We start from the raw sequence: 19,522 nt of genomic DNA on the forward strand, positions 1-19,522 counted from the left end.
TACATTCAACTATCCAGATAGAAACAAGAATTTCCAATCATAATGTGAAAATATGGTAGTTTATATAATCCATTCCCAATAAATTGGCTTACATGAACATATGATGGTTTCTTAAGTCTATTCACCATTAATTAGCTTACACTCAGTACTCTGTCATGCACGTGGAATTAGTCTACTGTAGAAAATGGGGCAAGTAATGCTTTTTAAAGGCTGTCTTGAAACCTTGAAGAGTTCTGAGACTTATCCCAGGGGAAATGATTTATTATTTGGACTTTCTTGGCCTAATTTGGAAGAAATTCCTGTTCTGTGTTGAAAATATTGGCAGCACTTATTGGAAAGGGGACTTCAGGCTAGCTGTAGAATGAGAGGGCTATGTAATGGCAGCAACACTGGTCATAATGTCCATTTCATAACATGCTATGTTGTCCTGCTTTATGATGAGTTTTCAATGTAATGAATTTCCTTTCTATTGTATTCAGTGATGAAGCTCATTGTTTGCATCGGCAGGAGTAAACAGCTGGCCAACTCAGGTTTAATTCTCTCACCCTCCCTTACTTTACCCCTCCTTCCTCCTCATATCTTCCACTACAACCAGATGCTTGCATATTACACTGATTGGTTAGAGTTGGAAATTTAGCAATCCCTTCAGTCTGAAAGATTTGAGGTGGTCAATGAAACATTATACCTATCCCATTCCCCCCTCCTAAAATTCTTAATAGACTCCAATAACTTTCCCCACCAACCCTACCCCCACTAAGGCAGTGATGATCATCGACCGTCCCTTAATAAGGGTGAAACCATTGTAGACAAACATCCCCCCTAATTAAAGGTAGAACACAATGTGTTTGTATTTTCCACTGTTATTTCTAAGAATGGTGGAGCGTTACATTGTGTTTTTCATTTAATGATCACTTAATTAATTTAAACTTTCACAAATTTGAGCCAGTAACCTTCCAATACATAGCCTCCCCCTCCCCTAGACCACTAATAGGCTGCTGCACCTAAACTCAACTTACTCCCCTCTTGGAGCCAGACTACTATATATTTGTTGAAAAATGTTGATGTACATTACCTGATGATGATGTGCAGCATCAAAACCATGGTTGTGAAATATTAAATCCTTTCTGGGGAAATGTTAAGTTTCTTTTTACCCTCATAATGAAGGAATTCCACAAAGTTAAACCTGAAACTCTTATGTTTAACAAGATAATGCCCAACCTTGTACTGCATGTGCAACAGCTGCAATCATCACTGATTTTCACTTTGATACTCCTCCACAGCCACTATACTCACCAGACCTCACCCCTAGAGACATAATGCTTGGCCCACTCAAAATGTCCAGGAGACTATGTTGAAAAATGATACACTTTTGTTCAATAAATCACCAGTAAAAAATGTCTATAGTTTTCATTTAACTCACGTATGTACTTAACTGTGTTTGTACAAACATCTAATACTTACTCAGTTCATGTAATTTCTTGGGTATAGCTGGGAATCACAAATAAACTGCATTATGATTCTTAACAAATATTAGAGATTTCTATATTTTATAGAAAAAATTCTGATTATGTTACAAATGGGACAATGAATGGTTTCAATGAATGTAAGAAAATTCAATTTAAACCTTGAAAAAATAAGAAGAAACCAGTGAACAACCTCTGCTGAGCTGTTCAAATCATGCAACACGATTGACCCACCCTGCACCTTAAACAAAAACTGCTGGAAAAACACAAAAAATCTTTTGTTATAACTTATGGTTTTATGTACATTAGGATACATGTAGTCACAGCAAAATTCTATATTATTTCATATACGATACAATCTGTACATAAAAATAAACATTGAGCATAAAAATCATTAATATATAACTTACTTTATTTTAAAGTGTGTGCCATTGGATCTGTTCTAATTCCCAATATCATTTTTATATTAACTGATGCAAGTTGACTTACTAAATATTTCATTACATAAGGAGCATTAATGTAAGAAATCTTCTGATCTTCTTCCTAAAATAAAGAAATAGTTAAAGGAAATGAACAGAGAAATGTACAAATAGGAAGGCAGTGACAGATTAAACTAAAATGAGCAAAAGACCCAGATCTTAAAAAAAACACTATAAATTAGGCATTGGGGAAAGTCTAAAGCATTAAAGAATAACACAGTAGACAGGGGTTAATAAATAAAAAAGAACTTGGGGAATTTCCATTAACCCTTTAATTCCAAGATTTTTTCCACTCGTAAATATTTATGGTTGTAAGTGAATTAAAAAAATATAACAAGTGCAAACAAACACATCTAAAACATTTCGGAAATCATAAGTGCTAAAATTCGTAAAACATTGTACACACAGCTGTGATCCTGTTTCTAATTTGCACATTATGCCTTGTGCAAAACATTACTTGGATAGTATTCATCTGAACAGATGCATAGATTGCATTTCACTATCAAATAGCCAACACCATAAATGTGAATGTCGTCACTCACTCAGACTTGCCAGATGGTGACTTCCCTATACTAAGCAAATGATTGTTGTTAGATTATTAGATTTGAACTATAATGCAGTAGAAGTCAAACAGAGTTTACACTCTTTACATCAGCCTATTTAAAGGAACTTTGTTTCATATATATTTACTTAAAAAATACAATTGAGAACACTAATGTGAACAGTTTTACAGAATTTGAATACAGTGGGGTAGTATGAGCACCAACAGTGAAGAAAATTTGAACTACTTTAACTGATAATCTCAGTCTACCTGGAAAAGATTTATGCTATAGCAATGTAATTCTTGCATTGTAAGAACACCCGAGGGAGACTATTCATATCACACATAAGTTGAAAATACGAGGAATTAAAATGACTTTGACCTAAACATGATGAAGCATGAAACATACAATAAACGGTGGCTGACAACTTGGACCAATTGCACAGCCTCAACAAAACAGATATAACAGTGGTGGGCTCCAGAATTTTAAGAAGTATTGAAACTTGCTTGATTGCATCAAAACTATTGGAATCAAAAATAATTTTCTTTTCTTCAAACAATTTTAAAATAGAACAACTGTTCACATTAGTCAAACGGCAAGGTAGCTCAGATTCCTCAATCATTTGGGAACATTAATTTTATTCTGCTTGACCATGACAAGACAAGATGAAAAAAGAACATTTCTGAGGGAAAAATAAACATTTTGGAACAACTTGATTCCCATGACCGAATCTGTATTGATATGATGAAACATTTAAGACTGCAGGCCTCCACTCTGAATACAATAGCGAAAAACACAATTCCATATTAAAGCATGTAAACCAGTGTAAGATTGACCTTTTTAGATATTTACCTAAAGAGAAAAAATATGTCAAGAATTCCCAAAATGGAGAATTACTGAAATGGTGGCTTTTAAGTCATCTTAAGAAAAAAAGTATTGCACATTCCCACAAGATTGGGAATCAAAGATTTCACAGCCTCCAATGATTGGTGGGATAGGTTTAAAAATTGGTACAAACTTGCAGTGGCGTGTGGTGAACGTAGAAGTCTTGACATCGAGACTGCAACTCCATTGAAGGTGTCAGAATTGAATAAACTTCTAGAAAGCTACAGCCCAAAAGATGTTTTCAATGCATACAAGACAGGGTTATTTCTTTAATGCGCTGCCATCACCAGCATTGTGCTTCAGAGGGGAACAAGGCCATGGAGGGATGCTCGGCAAACAAAGATTTCTTGTCTTATTTATCCTATTGTTTAGTAAATCAAAGATTCCTAGATGCATGTTAGGTCAATTATGTAAAAACATTGCCCGCCAGATACACAGAAAATTCCAAAGCATGAATGACATCAGAAATATTTGATGATAAGTTTCATGACCTGGATGCTAAAATGGGGTCTCAGAACAGATATATTCAGTTGTTTACGAGGTCTGTTAAAAAAGTATCACGAATTTTGAATTTTCGCGGGGAATGTATATGTGATTATTGATTTTTTTGTGGCGTTATGTTGGTACTTGTGTCTCTCACTTATGCCAAAAAGTTTGGCCATTTTGAATGCTCAGTTAATTGTTGACAGTTGTTTTGCTTGGACGTGTTTTGTCTTCGATTTTTGCCTGTTCCAAAAAATGGATCAAAGAATCTGTATCAAAATTTGTCTGAAAAACGAAATTAAGTGCGCAGACGCATTCCGAATGTTGACTGTGGCATATGGAGAAGCTACCTTGGACCAAAGCAACGTTTATCAGAGGTACAAAATGTTCTCAGAAAGCTGATAAGATGTGAAGGACCAAGAGCGTGCCAGACACCCAAGCACGTCAACAACAGACAAACACATTGATGAGGTGAAGAAAACAGTATTGGCCAATCATCGAATCACCATTGGAGAATTTCCTGCGGACCTAAACATAATGATCGGTGTCCAGCCCATCCACCAAATGTACACTTGAGAAATATATGAACAGTTGAAATTTTTTCCAGTAAATTGTACTATTGAGCTCCAACCACTGAATTTAGTTATAATTCACTCATTAAAGTGCATCATCGAATGATTGCACAGAAATTCATAGCTTTGCACGACTGTGGTACGAATGTAAAGGGAACCAAATTGAAGGTATTGAATGCTTTACAATACACATCGTGTGCTTGGAAGCATGGATTCTACCATACATAACTGCTTTAGGAAGGCAGGATTTCACACTGATTGTGAGGTAGAAATTCCTAAGTTATTCGTGATAATGGTGATACTATATACAATCACTTCAATAATTAAGCGTAAAAGTGAAAATTTTCCTTTTCCTCACTGTTAGCATTTTCCCATATTTTAAAGTTTTACTCAAGGTCCCTGGAAAAGTGCAAGTAAGGGATTTCACCATTTCTTAAACTATGGTAGTTCTCAGAGAAACTGTGCGCTCTTTTCTTCATATTTTTCATTTCAAATAGGGTTTAGCCTAAGTATAAGCAGGGTGGCCAACAATTAAATGATTTCTGATTCAAGGTTATTTCTAGGTTTTCAAAGATAAAAAATTCATTTTTTAATGTTTGTGCTACTAATTTTACTACGCCAATGTAATCAAACAGCTAAATTTACGTTTGCTAATGTTCCAGCATTTTCTTTGAAATATTCATGTGTTGATATTGTATTAATAAAAATGGTTTTAAAAATTTAATGACACCTAAATAAAAATCCAATCTACATTTTTATAAACAATGTCTTACATAAGAAAAAGGTACAATTTTATTAACTCATACTGCCTCGACATAATATGTAACAATATATGACCACAGTAATTTAAAAAAAGGCAACCATGAAGAATGCCTAATGTGTCAAATCCTGAAGCTTAAAAAATTGAGGAATAACTAAATATGTCTGTCTTCATAATATTACTGATGCCCTAATCCTACATTAAAAGTAGCACGTCAAATTACTAATTTTCAAATATAGTGTGAAACATCTAATATATGAAAACTTGCTCATCACATGCATTATGCCACCTCCAAACTCTTAAAATATAATAGAGTATGATATGATATAATGTAATATAGTATGGTATAACATAATATAATAAACTATAATATAATATAATGTAATATAATATAACATAATATAATGAATTGCAGTAATTTAAAGATTTGATATATATATTAGTTCTCTATGAGAGAATGAAGGTAATAAAACTAGACAAAATGAACAAACTTCTGAATATTTCTCTATGCATGTAAGGGTTTCATACATACCTTGCATGTCTCCTTGCAAACCACACAACACACTTTTGTCCGCCGTTCAAAGACATCTTCATCGTTGACACCTTCATTAGCAGTGGACACTATCAGAGGAGACAGCAGGCTACCACAGACACAGCAAACAGGGAGCTTTAAAGGTTGAAAATTTAATGAGCCACTGCATCAGAATCAAGATGATACCATCACTTCTCAGTTAAGAGAAGTAAAACCAATAGAAACATCCTTAAGTACAACAGTGATCTTACTTTGGTTTTATCCGAGCACTCAAAAAGTCGATCCTGTAGCAAAAACGAAGTCCCATGTGATATGAGTGCATCCCGCTCCATCTCCCCAAATCTGACACCACCTCCCCTTTTCCTTCCTTTGATTGGCTGTCGAGTCAGAATATCTGTTGGGCCAGTGCTACGAACCTGGAGGGTCAAATTAATATTCTATCTATAGAACATATTAGCATCATTAATATAAAAAAAGAATGAAACAGCTGTGGAGAGGGATCACATTACTATTGACGACTGACAATAACATTCACCATAGTGAAAGTATTGAATTCTTAAATTTGATGAAAATCTTGATAGAACGATAATACCTTGGCCTTCAATTGTTAACTGTGCAAAGATTCAATCCCTCTTATGCTAAAGGATTGTATTTTGGGGAAATTCCCCTGTTGCTGACGTCTCTTAAGTAATAAGTGATCAATCAATTCTTTGCATCTCTGCCAAGACTAACAGAAAACCCCTTTTTCAAGTATTGAGGATTTTAGCTCTACCATATTTTCACATAGATATGTGCTCCGTGGGTTGTGGTAGTCCACGGGGTAGAGCATTGGATGACTGACCGGAGGGCCCGGGTTCAACTCCAAGGCAAGCCACTCTGGGCACCTGCAGCTCCAACCAAGCTATGTGATTTTTTGGGCACCAGTAGTAGTAGTATTTTTGTTTATGGGGTGCATCGACGGCTGAGGTCATTTTGCACCACGTCGAAACTTTTAAAAACCACAGTTAGGGTTTAATAAATAAATAAATAAATAAATAGATAAATAAATATATAGTAAAAACAAATGACATCGGCAAGAATAAAAATACCACAGCTAAAGTTTCCTCATTAGGCCAGTTTCCTTTAAAAATAATAAAACCTTGCTTAAAGAGTTGGGGTCGTCTCCTAATATTTGATCCAGATCTCCCCTTACATGAAACTTTTCTCTGGCCCTTTTATATTTTTGGCACTGCGTAAGAATATGTTTCATTGTAAGGGGCAGGTCGCACTCATTGCAGCGCGGTTGCACTTTTCCCTCTGTGAAGAGGTACGAGTGTGTGAGGGCAGAGTGCCCTATCCTCAAACGCGTAATCGTGACCTCTTCCCTCCGATTCTTTCGGATGGAAGAGGGCCATGCCGAAACAACCGGTTTTATCTCCCTAAGTTTATTATTTATTAGGGACCGCCAAGCTTCTTTCCACTGGTTTAGGACATTATGCCGCAAGGCGGCCTTTATGTCCTCCACCGGTACCAAACAATGATCGGACTCATTTTGGTCCAGGGCTTCCTTCGCTGCTTTGTCGGCTTTTTCGTTGCCAGGTATTCCCACATGACCAGGAATCCACATAAAGGATACCCTGGTCCCCTTTCTCTGAAGGGATAAGAGACTATGATGGATCTCTTGGACTATCGGGTGCATTGATGAGAACACCGAAATGGATTTTAAGGCGCTAGAAGAGTCCGAACAGATGAGAAAAGAGCCGTTATTTTCATTTAGTTGTTTTAGGGCGGTTCTTATGGCTGACAGTTCCTCCACCGGTACCAAACAATGATCGGACTCATTTTGGTCCAGGGCTTCCTTCGCTGCTTTGTCGGCTTTTTCGTTGCCAGGTATTCCCACATGACCAGGAATCCACATAAAGGATACCCTGGTCCCCTTTCTCTGAAGGGATAAGAGACTATGATGGATCTCTTGGACTATCGGGTGCATTGATGAGAACACCGAAATGGATTTTAAGGCGCTAGAAGAGTCCGAACAGATGAGAAAAGAGCCGTTATTTTCATTTAGTTGTTTTAGGGCGGTTCTTATGGCTGACAGTTCGGCTGTGAATATACCGCAAAGCGTGTTCAATTTTTCCCTCACGACTCCATGGTAGCGGGAGACGACTGCATAGGCACATGCGGACGCCGACTTCGACCCATCGGTGTAGACCGGGACGAAGTCCGAGTGCGATCCGAGGAAGGCGTTAAAGAGTCCTTGGTATTCTGACTCGGTCGTGAACGCTTTGCAGTGCGCATGAGGCAACGACTTCATATCCGGCTTTGGTGTTAGCCAAGGAGGATGTTTAGCATAGGCGACAGGGAGAACTTGAGGTAAGGTAATATTGAGTGCCTGGATAAAATCAGTAAAACGAACGGCCAAGGGCCTAGTTGCCCTTCTTCGCCTGTTAAATATATCTAAAAATCTTGGTTTAAAAAGAATGTTAAAACATGGGTGCTTGGTCACGGATAAAACTTTACAGGCATAATTTCCCATCAAAATCAACCTTCGGGTTGCTAACGAGGGTTCACCTGCGTCAGCAAGTAGGCTGGGGACTGGGCTGGTTCTAAATGCCCCAGTGGCCAAACGTATCCCGGCATTGTGGACACACGTCAGGGGTTTCAAATAGGACTCTCGTCCTGACGAGTATATTATGGACCCGTAGTCCAGCTTCGAACGGACCAAGCCTCGATATAATAAAAGCATGGTAGAGCGATCTGCTCCCCATTTGGAGTGGGTCAAAAACCTTAGGATATTTAGGGTCTGGCGACACCTCTCCCGTAATACCCATATATGCTCCCGCCAATTTAGTTTTTCGTCCAGGATCATGCCGAGAAAGCGAATGGACTCGACAAATGGGAGATTTCTGCCCAGAAGGCATAAGGTCGGTGGTGTGTGCTGTCCGCGAAGACGGTGGAAATGAACACATTTCGTTTTCTCCGTGGAGAAGCGAAACCCGTTCCTTCGCGACCACTCTCCCAGTTTGTTCAAGGTGACCTGGGCTTGCCTGGAGGCGTATGCCAGTCTTGTAGAGCGGCAGAAAATAGCCAGGTCGTCAACAAATAGCGATGCCATCACCGGGGCATTGATGCATTCCGTTACGTCGTTGATTGCGATGGCGAACAACGTCACGCTCAGGACTGATCCCTGAGGTACGCCGTTCTCCTGAGTGTAGGATCGGGATAAATGATTGCCCGTCCTTACTCTAAAAAGGCGGTTTGTTAAAAATTTTTTTATAAATATGGCCATATTGCCCTTAAAACCCCACTTGTGCAACGTGTTTAAAATCTTTCGTCGCCACACACTGTCGTAGGCCTTCTCGAGGTCGAAGAAGACTGCTACGACGTGTTGGCGTAACAGAAAGGCTTCCTGGATGAAATTGTCAGTGCGCACCAGATGATCTGTCGTGGACCTCTCACGCCGGAAGCCGCACTGAGCGTCGGAGAGGAGGTGTTGTCTCTCCAGGCACCAGACGAGACGTCGGTTAACCATTCTTTCCATCACCTTGCACAGGCAACTGGTGAGAGAGATGGGCCGATAGCTGTTCGGGTCGCTCTCGTTCTTACCCTGTTTCGGAACGGGTATCACCAGGGACTCCCGCCAGGAATTCGGAAAACTACCCTCAATCCACAATTGGTTGAGGGTATTGAGGACCTCCCCCAACGCTGACTTCGGAATATTCCGAAGAAAGGCGTTGTGGATCTGATCCATTCCCAGTGAGGTGTTATGGGAGTCCATGATAGAGGACTCTAGTTCCCATGGCGAGAATGGCTCGTTGTATGCTGCAGGATTTCCAGCTTCGCGAAAATTGAGAGGGACTCTCTCACATTGCCTCTTGAAGTTTGCGAAGTTGGCGTCATATAGTTCATCACTGCTGCTGGCCGCGAACTGCTGGGCGAAAGTGTCGCTTATTTCTGGGGGTGAAGTCACCACCCGTCCAGCAACAAGCAGTGGCGAGATGACGAAGGAGCCCTTGGACCCAGAGATTTTTTTGACTTTCTCCCATACCTGCGCAAGGGGGGTTCTCTGGTTAATGGTAGCGACATACTCTATCCAGGATGCCCTCTTGGCCTGCTTCACCGCCTTCCGGGCTCGCGCTCGTAGGTGGCGGTAGGCTGCCAGGTTTGTTGCCGTGGGGTATTTCTTAAAAATATTCAACGCTTTTTTCCTCGTCCGGATCGCCCTGTCGCAGTCCTCGTTCCACCAAGGGACGGGTGCCCGATGAAGGGTGCCGGACGTGCGAGGAACACTTTCGGTAGCTGCGGCTACGAGCGTTGAAGTCAGTGTCTCGACATTTTGCAACGCGTCGAGACTTGCGTCGTGTTTAAAATGAAAAATATTCTTAAAAAGCGACCAGTCGGCACGGCTGATACGCCAGTTTTCTGGAGGTCTGAAGGTGTTTGGCGAACGATCTACTTTCTCGAGTAGAAGAGGAAAGTGGTCACTCCCACAGAGATCGTTGTGGACGTTCATCTTCAGCTTCGGGGCTAGGCTTCTCGAGCATATGGCAAGATCTATTGCTGAAAATTCCCCATTGAAGCTGTTGAAGCGAGTTTTTTCCCCGCTATTTAATAAAAACAAATTAAAATCCTCAATAAAATTCGATAAAATTCGCCCTCTCCTATTGCTTGGGGTGGATGGGCCTCCCCATAGTGGGTCATGGGCATTAAAATCGCCCATCAAAATAAATGGCCGAGGTAGCTGACGGACAAGGGCTTCCAAGTTAAAACGAGTTACCGGTGCACCCTCCGGCAGATAGACGTTGCATAACGTCATCGTCTCTGGGGTATGCACTGTGACAGCCACTGCCTGGAATGGGGTGTTCAGTTGGACTCGGGAGGTGTAAAGGGCCTCACGAATCGCAACTGCCACTCCTCCTTGGGCGCGTTGACCACTCGTGTCGTCTAGTCTAAAAACAGTGCACCCCTTTAAAACACCCTTGTCTGTCGCCTTAAAATGTGTCTCTTGCAGACAGATGCAAGAGGGATCAAAAGCGTCCATTAAAACGGCCAGCTCCTCCTTGTGCCGATAAAAACCGTTGCAGTTCCACTGCAGTAAAAAGGCCATTAAAATTAATTATAATTAAAATAAATAAATAAAGGATTAAATGTGTTTTAAACTTTGGGAGATGACCGGTTGTTAAGAAATCATCGCTTAAAGCGATGTTTCCTCCTCCACTCGGTTGCCAGGACCTCCGTATCCGAGATACTCTGGTCCTCCAGAACCTCCGGCCTCCCTGGTTTTGCGGGAGGTGTAGGGGAAGGTGTCTTCTCACGCCGTAACGTCGTGTTCCCCTTGGTGGTTTTTGGTGGTGGGCTCTTCTTCGAAGGGCCCACCGGAGTAGGTGGCGCATTGTCCACCTTACTCTTTGTCTCTTTGGTGCTCTTCTGTTTTTTGCTTCGCGTGTCCAAAGCGGTGACTTGAGGGGCGTCAGTTTGCGTGGCGATGGTGCACTTTGGCAATGGGATAGACGCGACGGAAGCAAAGGACCGGGAGAACGTCGGGGCGACGAGTGCCCTGTACTTTCTCCTCGCTTCCAAATACGGTATCTTTTCCAGCGTCTTTATCTCCATGATCTTTCTTTCCTCTTTCATCTTTGGACAATCACGGGAGTACACTGGATGTGTACCCTCGCAATTGACGCAAAGAGCTTCCGAGGAGCACTCTCTATCCTCGTGCGCGTCCTTGCCACAGCGCGGGCAGGTTGCCTTGCCCTCGCAGCGCGACGCGACGTGGCCGAAACGTTGGCACTGAAAACAACGCACGGGATTAGGAATGAACGGCCTCACTGGGACCGATTCATATCCAATGAATACCTTGTCGGGCAGCCTATCACGTGCGAACGTCAAAATCACGGACGTGGTGTTAATGTTCTCGCCGTTGCGCCTTGTCGTTAGTCGACGACAATCCGTCACTCCCTGAGAGAACATTTCTCTCTTGATTTCGTCGACGTCGACATAGAGGAGGTCGTAATGGCTGATGACTCCCCGACAAGTGTTGAGAGTGCGGTGCACCTCCACTTTTACCGGAATGTCATGGAGCATTCCCATTGCCAATAATTTTTCGCTTTGTTTTTCATTATTTGTCTCTATAAGCAGAGTACCGTCCCTTAGTTTCTTGACGCTCTTTGGGTCCCCAGGTACTATCTGCGACAAAACTCTCCGTATAAGGAAAGGAGAGACCTTTTTCAAGGTCTCACCTTCCTTAGCACACGACATTATGAGGTACCGCTTGCAAGCACCTATGCATTGATCTCCCCCGCCCGAGTCCGGACGGGATCTTTTTGTTGGTGGAAAGGGTTTTTCCTCCATAATAATTAATAATTCGTCCCTCGGCCTCCCCACCCACCACGGAGCCACACATTCGGGACGCCGCTCCGCCAAACCGGAGCGGTCGCCAGGGCTAACGCGAGGGATATAGCGCTTCAGGAGTGGTTGTCTGTTTCGGGGTGGATCTTCGATACAAGGGCCCACCAAAACCCTTACATCTCCGACCTCCCTACGCAGACCCCACAACCTTGGCACTCGCCACCGGAGCGAAAACGCGACGGAAGCCGATTGACCGGGAGTGGCTAGCTCCCGGCCTCCCGTTTACACGAAATCCGGGGCCGAAGAGGGGTATCACTCCCCGGTCCATACAGGGCATCCGACACCCTGCTGGGAACCAGAAAGCTCACCCTCCAGGATCCCCTTCTCTCCCTTACGGGTCTCCAGGCACGGCAAACACCTGGGCGGATCGCAGGCCAGATGGTATGGCCGCTCACAGACAGTGGATCCACAGCACTGTCCGGACGCATCCCTTGCTGGCTTGGGGTTTGATTTCGGGGTTTTCTCCCCGCCCTTTTAGTCGCCTCTTACGACAAGCAGGGATACTGCGGGAGTATTCTCTATCCCCCTACCCGCGGGGGGGTTGGGCACCAGTTCTTCCCGGGAAACCATAACCGACACAGGGAAAGGAACTAGCCCCCCTACTCTGATGTGTGAATTTCACATGCCGTCGGGCTTAACACTAGGTGAACTCTACCATCACCTACCAAACCGACCTTCGGTTTGATTACTGTGTTTATGGTTTATATGTACTCTATATATTTTAACATACTTGCATTTGAATGTGCCATATTTGTCCAGAAGTATCCCAACTATTTTTAAACAAATTCTTTGCACAGGATGCTCAGCAGTATTCTGATTTCATGTTCTTTTCCAGGTTTATAGGGTTGAAAATTCTATTTCCAAGTTTTGTACTACCATTTTTACTACCTCTAATCCCCAATTTAAATAAATGGACACTGCTAAATTTACATTCATAAATATTTTAGAACTTTCCCCAGTAGCATAAAATCGATAATTCATTATACTACCTTGATCAAAAAGTTCCCGGAATAACCACCGTGTGGCGCTCCCATCGTTCCGATTTGAGTTCTGTTTTTTTTGTTAAATTGGTACATCTGTTGTTGATATTCCCTTTAAATCTTAGTGTCATAACTTGACATTTGCAAAAGTTACGGTCGGTTTTCGGTATGTCCATCAGTGCTTCCTGCGATTTTTCCATTACTTCCTCTCGGCTGCTAAAACGCGTTCCCCGTAATGGTTTTTTAACTCGATTGAACAGAAAGAAGTCACAGGGAGCCAAATCAGGTGAATTCGGTGGCTGTTGGATGGTATTTGTTGCATTTTTCGTCAAAAAATTACGAATAATGATAGCACTGTGCAACGGTGCGTTATCATGGTGCAACATCCACGAGTTTTCTGCCCACATTTCTGGTCTCTTTCGGCGAATTGCTTCACGCAAACGTCTCATAACGCCCAAATAATACTCTTTGTTTACTGTCTGGCCTTCTGGCAAAAATTCATGATGCACTACACCGTTGTAATCCATGAAAACCGTCAGCATTGCCTTCTTTTTTGACTGAAAACGACGTGGTTTTTTTGGTCTCGGCTCATTTGGTGAACGCCATTCACTTGCCTGATGTCTGGATTGCGTGTCGTACTCATAAACCCACGTCTCGTCTCCAGTAATGATCCTTTTGATGAATGTGGGATCGGATTCAGCCTCGCAAATCATGTCTTTTGCGACGTCAACACGGTCTCTTTTTTGCATGAAATTGAGGTCTTTTGGCACCAACTTTGCTGCTACACGACGGAAACCCAAATCATTAACCACAATGTCTTGGGCGGATCCATAGGCAATGTTCAAGTCCTCCGCTATTTCTCTGATGGTTAATTTGCGGTTATTGACCAACATTTCTTTTACTTTATCAATTTTTTCACCGACTTTCGATGTCGATGGTCTGCCACTGCGTTCATCATCTTCGATTGACTCACGACCACTTCTGAACCGCTCGTGCCACTGGTAAACGACCGTTTTTTTTAGAGAATCGTTGCCGAAACACTTTTCCAACATTTCCAACGTCCGTGCGCCACTAAATCCGTTTTTTACGCAAAATTTAATACAAGTTCGTTGTTGCAAATTTAAATCCATTTCTGCAATTGTAAAAAATCGCCAACACACACAGAGATAGATGTACTCTTGGCTACGTAACTTTTGCAAATGTCAAGTTATGACACTAAGATTTAAAGGGAATATCAACAACAGATGTACCAATTTAACAAAAAAAACAGAACTCAAATCGGAACGATGGGAGCGCCACACGGTGGTTATTCCGGGAACTTTTTGTTCAAGGTAGTAGATAGATAATTCATTTCATAAAAAGCTTAAAATATTAAATGGCTCACTGAAATAAACATTCTGCCTATGGTAGAGAGATTACTTCTCTTGTATTTCTGGTGCCCTACATTGGGGTTTTTTGACTTTAATAAGTCATCTAGATGAATGTTAACCGTGACATGACATCACCTGCATTTGTTATGCCTCATAATTAGGAATAACAAAATTTTTAACTATTAGCAGTCCAAACTCATTTTGGCTTTGAACATGGTGTTCCATTGACCCTGCCAGGAACTGATATTTCAGGAGTATTAAGTTTTAAAAAGAGGCTATTACAAGATTTTAAAATTCTTTCATTCATTGAGAAATATTCCTTACCTACATAATAATACAGAATATATCTGCTGAGGTTCATGAAAAAAACCATTCCAAACCAAAATATAGAATACCAAACCGTAACATACTATTTTTGGGTGTAAATAGGCACCAAAAATTTCTTTATGCTGGTTTTCTCACAAATTCCATGTCTCTCATGGTTTAATAAAATATTTTAAAGAGACCATTTCCAAATGATCTTAAAATTTTTCCACCTAGCCGATAAAAAAATCTAGCTTGACCCGGTTAACCTGGATAAGACCCATTTGTCAAAATCTAACCTAAGTCAATATTTTCACTAATGATCCTCAACAGTTATATAACTGTAATAATAATAGCTTTAGGGAGGGTGATCAACAGCTGAGGTTATTTGCACCATTAAGGATGAATGAGAATGGGGGAAGGTAGGAAAGAAACCTGGCGTCAGTATTAGCCTATTCTTAACAAAGGTGCCAAGTGGTCAAGAGCTTAACGTCCCTCCAACAGATGGCATTCTTACTTAAAATGCTTCCCACAAAGCACTTCAAGTAGGGATCGGTATGCCACTGAAAAAATCTGCGGTCTCCAGGATTCAAACCTGGGCCCTCTGGGCGGGAAGTCAGTATGGTAGCCATTCTTTATACCCCCTTTTTATCCATTGCTTGCTCTAAGCTCACTTCACTTCTTCATACCTTTTGATTCAATATTATTGCAACCCCTCGCTGGCTCGCTTCTCCTCCACTGTCATTTATCACTCTATAACTATCACTCCAGTAATCCTTCCATCTCACTCCGCACAGCCCTAAAACCTGTATATTTCCTCTTTCCATCTCTTGCTTTATATTTTCTAATTTTCTTGCCCTTAAAATTGTTCTAACATTCCAAGTCCCTACTCTAACTGATTTGGTTCTCTTCTGTGCTGCTATGGTCACTTTTGCTTTGCAAGGCTTTCGTGAGTTAACAACCATGGAAGCCTTACCTCCCCCATCCCCAGGCATGACACACAGCTGAGCCCTGCAGTTGCCAGGACTCATTTTTATTATGGAATTCATCCTAAGTCTTCGGATCAATAATTGAGGAGGGATTCCGTTATTTTTCTCAATAGTGCTCCTTAATGTGACACCATGACTTAACAGCCACCCCACTGGGGTCAGAGGCCTTTGCGGCTGCCACAATGAGAAACAGATGCTGCGCAGACTACCCATTATCTGGCTCCTACCCTTTGACCTATCAGTTAAGGGTGACCCAACCAGGAACAAATATCATTACTACCTATAGCACAGTTCTAGGGATCATTAGAAGGCACAAGCCCTTCCACCACACCAAGGTTGCAGTCCATTGGGAGGGTGTATGGGCCATTTGCATTGAATTCAAAAGAAAAATTGCATGCAATTTTGCATTTTACTACCCATTATATATCTTCTTGTAAAATATCATCACTTCTCCAAAATTGCAAGTTTTCCAGAATTTTGTAAAAAGTTTTCCAATATCTGCTTTACAAGGATATAGGGATAGCTGACCACCCTGCTACATGGTGAGAACCAAACTACAGGGTGTGGCAAGATAACTTCCTTTTTTGAAAGCGTTTTGCATTTGAAAAAAAAAGGAACTTATGTTGACGCACCCTGTACAATCAGGAACAATATACATTTAGATTCTTACACTCTCTCACAGTGCCAATATGGACTCCAATATTCAATTTTAAAAATATGTATTCACTCATCTCTCCCGTCACATCAAAGAGAGCAAAGGCAATGAATAATTCTAAGAAACTGTGGGAGATATTGCAACAGCAACTTTTAATGGAGCAACCTTTAATGCATTGCATTACAATGCACATTTAAAGCATACTTTAAGAACTATTCTTTCCAATACAATGCAATATGATGTAAAATAATTTTTTTTGTGATTAACTTCAACTCCCTTAGGAAAGGTTGTAACAAACTGTAGGTAACCTGTTATGATTCTTACTGTATATTTGCTTATGTGGTTTCACCACTCAGCCATGCATTATTAATAATTGATGTGTTCCATGTCCTATGAATCATGGTCAAATACATTTTATCATTATTATTTTGATGCAACTATTTAATTATAACCAATAAAATCAGTATTCTCACCTGCCATTTGTCTGATACCATGTGCCTCAGTCTTTGATAATGTATAACGCCAAAAAAAATGTCTGCAGTCATTTCTTGGCCTGTCACTCCACTGTACATTCTTTCTGTTCCATAATAGCTGTATCCTCCTGAAAAAATATAGTTTAAATGAATCAAAAAGTACCATTAGTTTCACTGTTCCTTAACTCTACATAATAGCCCAAAATCTGTTGTAACGGTTTATGGCAGAGTGGGTAAATTACCAGGAATGATAAAAGAGAGAAAGAAGTCTAAAACGACATGATATATACTATTTCATAGTGTTTATTTTTAATAGTAAAAAGGAAAGGAAAGAAAAGAAACACCACCTAAATTATTGTCTTCAAGAAAATATAATGGAGTTCAACATGAAACTGAGTCCAGACAACTTCTAGGCATAGCTCATAGTCGTAAGTTGTGCCCGTCAGTGGAGGAGGCAAGGCTTCTGCGGTGGTAGGTGAAGGAAGTAGTACGGTAGGAAAAGTATGGTTCAGGAGAAAAGAATGACTTACAAAGTTTGCATAAAAAATATGGGAAAATTTTTTGGAAAAAATAATTTATTTCAGATATTGTTACAATGCCTCTAAAAACTCTTCCACGTATATCCCTAGACCATTGCCACACTTTTGCCAGTGGCTTTTCCACGACTCAAAGTCTCCCTGGTGGGTGGGTACCGGAAAAAATATTTTCAACGATCACTTTTAGAGTTTGTCTCAGGCATGACTTTCCTGTCAATGTTCAATCCAAGTTGCTTTAATTTTTGCCACATGAGGTTCCCAACAAAACGAATTTGCCCATTTAATGTAAGGTCCTTCAACTCTAACTTGGATGGTTAATACTCACCAGCTTCAAGAAGTTTTCCAAAGTAGTCAATGGCTATATTGTCTTCTTTCTCTGAAAACCTGAATGGAGTAGCATCATGAACAATTCCATGTAGAGCTCCTGACTTCCCAGCCATACACTCAATCATCATAGCTAAGTTTAAAATGAACAAAAAAGTAAAAGAAATTATTATTATTATTATTCATTCAAACAAAATTCTTCTGACAAAATAAATGTATGCATACAGATTATAATAAATACATTCACAACAGTAGATCTTCCAAAATTCACACATTACAAATTAAACTAAGAGGCCCGTCCATAGTGTAAATTACATTTGGATGTAGAGAGCGAAGTAGTGTGGGGAGTTCGTTGTACGTTTGCTGTATCGACAGAAAAATTAGGGCAGAATACCACAAGCTGCAGTGTTAGGAGGGCTGCGCCACTTATTTGTTTACAACTTTACTTTTGCTCCAGTTAGTGATTAGGTTTTTATTGGCAATAAACTTCAAAGCCACTGACAATCACTGGGAAATTAGTTCTGTGCACTGAAAAAGTGATGAGTGACAGTGTTGTGCATCAGCTGTGTTTGTAGTTTAAGAGTGAACGGACAAATACCCATGATGTCCAAGAACTGGCCATCTTCATCCGTCAAGAGGCTAGGTCGATCAATGTGGTCCTCGTTGTGAACATTGGTGTGGCCATTTTTAAATTGAATGCGCAACTGCCTCACTCCACCTTCACTGATTATTCTGTCTCCATACACTTCACAAAGTTGCCTATGAATTTCAATGGGCTTATAGTTTTTTGCCGGTAAAGACCTAATCACAGATTGCACTTCACAACTCACAGGATTTTCTTTTGCAGTAAAAATTTTAATAGTTCGCAGTGAGAAAAGTAGAAGACCCACAGTCTGGACACTACCACAGCAGGGTGCGTACTGAGTGTAGGGACGTTGAGACACCAAGACGATGGTTCTAGCTCTACCAACTGCCATGATAGGTCGAAACGCAAGTTACTTTCTGGACAACACAGGTAATTGAAATGATGTTATTACTATTTTTGATACTATTTATCATCAAAACAATTCTGCACGTGAAATTTATCACTGAATGCTAGAAAATAAACCACATATTTTTGCAATCAAGAGTATAACTTGCAGTTGAACTTTTAGCTAAGAAAAAAATCATTTATGCCTCAAAGCAATAGGTGCTTGAGAAACACTAAAAACGGAACATTCATATGCTTGCATACAAATTTTATTCACTCATTCATCTACAATAATTTCCCTACAGAAGTTATGTTAGGATTCTTAACAATTAACAATGGATAGAACCTGATCTGAATTGCCAAACCTTTGAGGGCCTCCAGGAAAGAGGTAAAATATTTTACTTGTTCATTGTCATTTTCAGTGTTATGTATCTGTCTAGATTAAAAGGAATGCCAATGTTTCCTATCCAATGACTACTTAATTCAACCTAAGCCTGAGGAAATATAAATACAATGTGAAATTCAATAGTTTTTGTATAGAGATTGATCTTTTCTATCATATTCAGATCCAAAATTAGAATGTCCATTTCCTCATCAAGTTCTCTGCATTCACATCAGTTACTTCTCATGGAATTTCCAGCTCAGACCCTTAATTTTTTATTTCCTTTTAAATGAATACGAGAATATAAAATCTAAAATTATTTTCAACTAAGTTTAGTTGAGGGGATATGTGCTTTTTATGGTTTATCTCTTTTCCAAGGAACTTCATTTAAATCAGCCCACAAAGCTGCCATTGCTAATAAAGGAATTCAGATTAAA

At 40.6% G+C, this 19,522-nt stretch overlaps 1 protein-coding gene across 3 annotated transcripts in view; it reads right to left on the reverse strand.

The window, feature by feature from the left end:
• Positions 1–1,476: 1,476 nt before the first annotated feature.
• Polr1B (RNA polymerase I subunit Rpl135) overlaps positions 1,477–19,522 on the reverse strand; it is a 52,789-nt gene continuing 34,743 nt past the window's right edge. The window contains exons 19-24 of one of the 3 annotated variants that reach the window (XM_071585241.1): positions 17,735–17,866; positions 16,874–17,001; positions 5,968–6,132; positions 5,717–5,851; positions 1,874–2,006; positions 1,477–1,716 (exon numbers count right to left, since the gene is read on the reverse strand). In XM_071585241.1, the coding sequence (XP_071441342.1) occupies positions 1,875–2,006; positions 5,717–5,851; positions 5,968–6,132; positions 16,874–17,001; positions 17,735–17,866 (692 nt within the window). In that variant the 3' untranslated portion in view covers positions 1,477–1,716; position 1,874. Of the gene's footprint in view, positions 2,007–5,716; positions 5,852–5,967; positions 6,133–16,873; positions 17,002–17,734; positions 17,867–19,522 lie in introns of all 3 variants that reach the window. The other 2 variants (XM_071585239.1, XM_071585240.1) reach the window with 2 other exon arrangements.

Source organism: Hetaerina americana, unplaced genomic scaffold, assembly GCF_022747635.1.
Source record: "Hetaerina americana unplaced genomic scaffold, ioHetAmer1.1.p SCAF_2, whole genome shotgun sequence".
Taxonomy (NCBI): domain Eukaryota; kingdom Metazoa; phylum Arthropoda; class Insecta; order Odonata; family Calopterygidae; genus Hetaerina; species Hetaerina americana.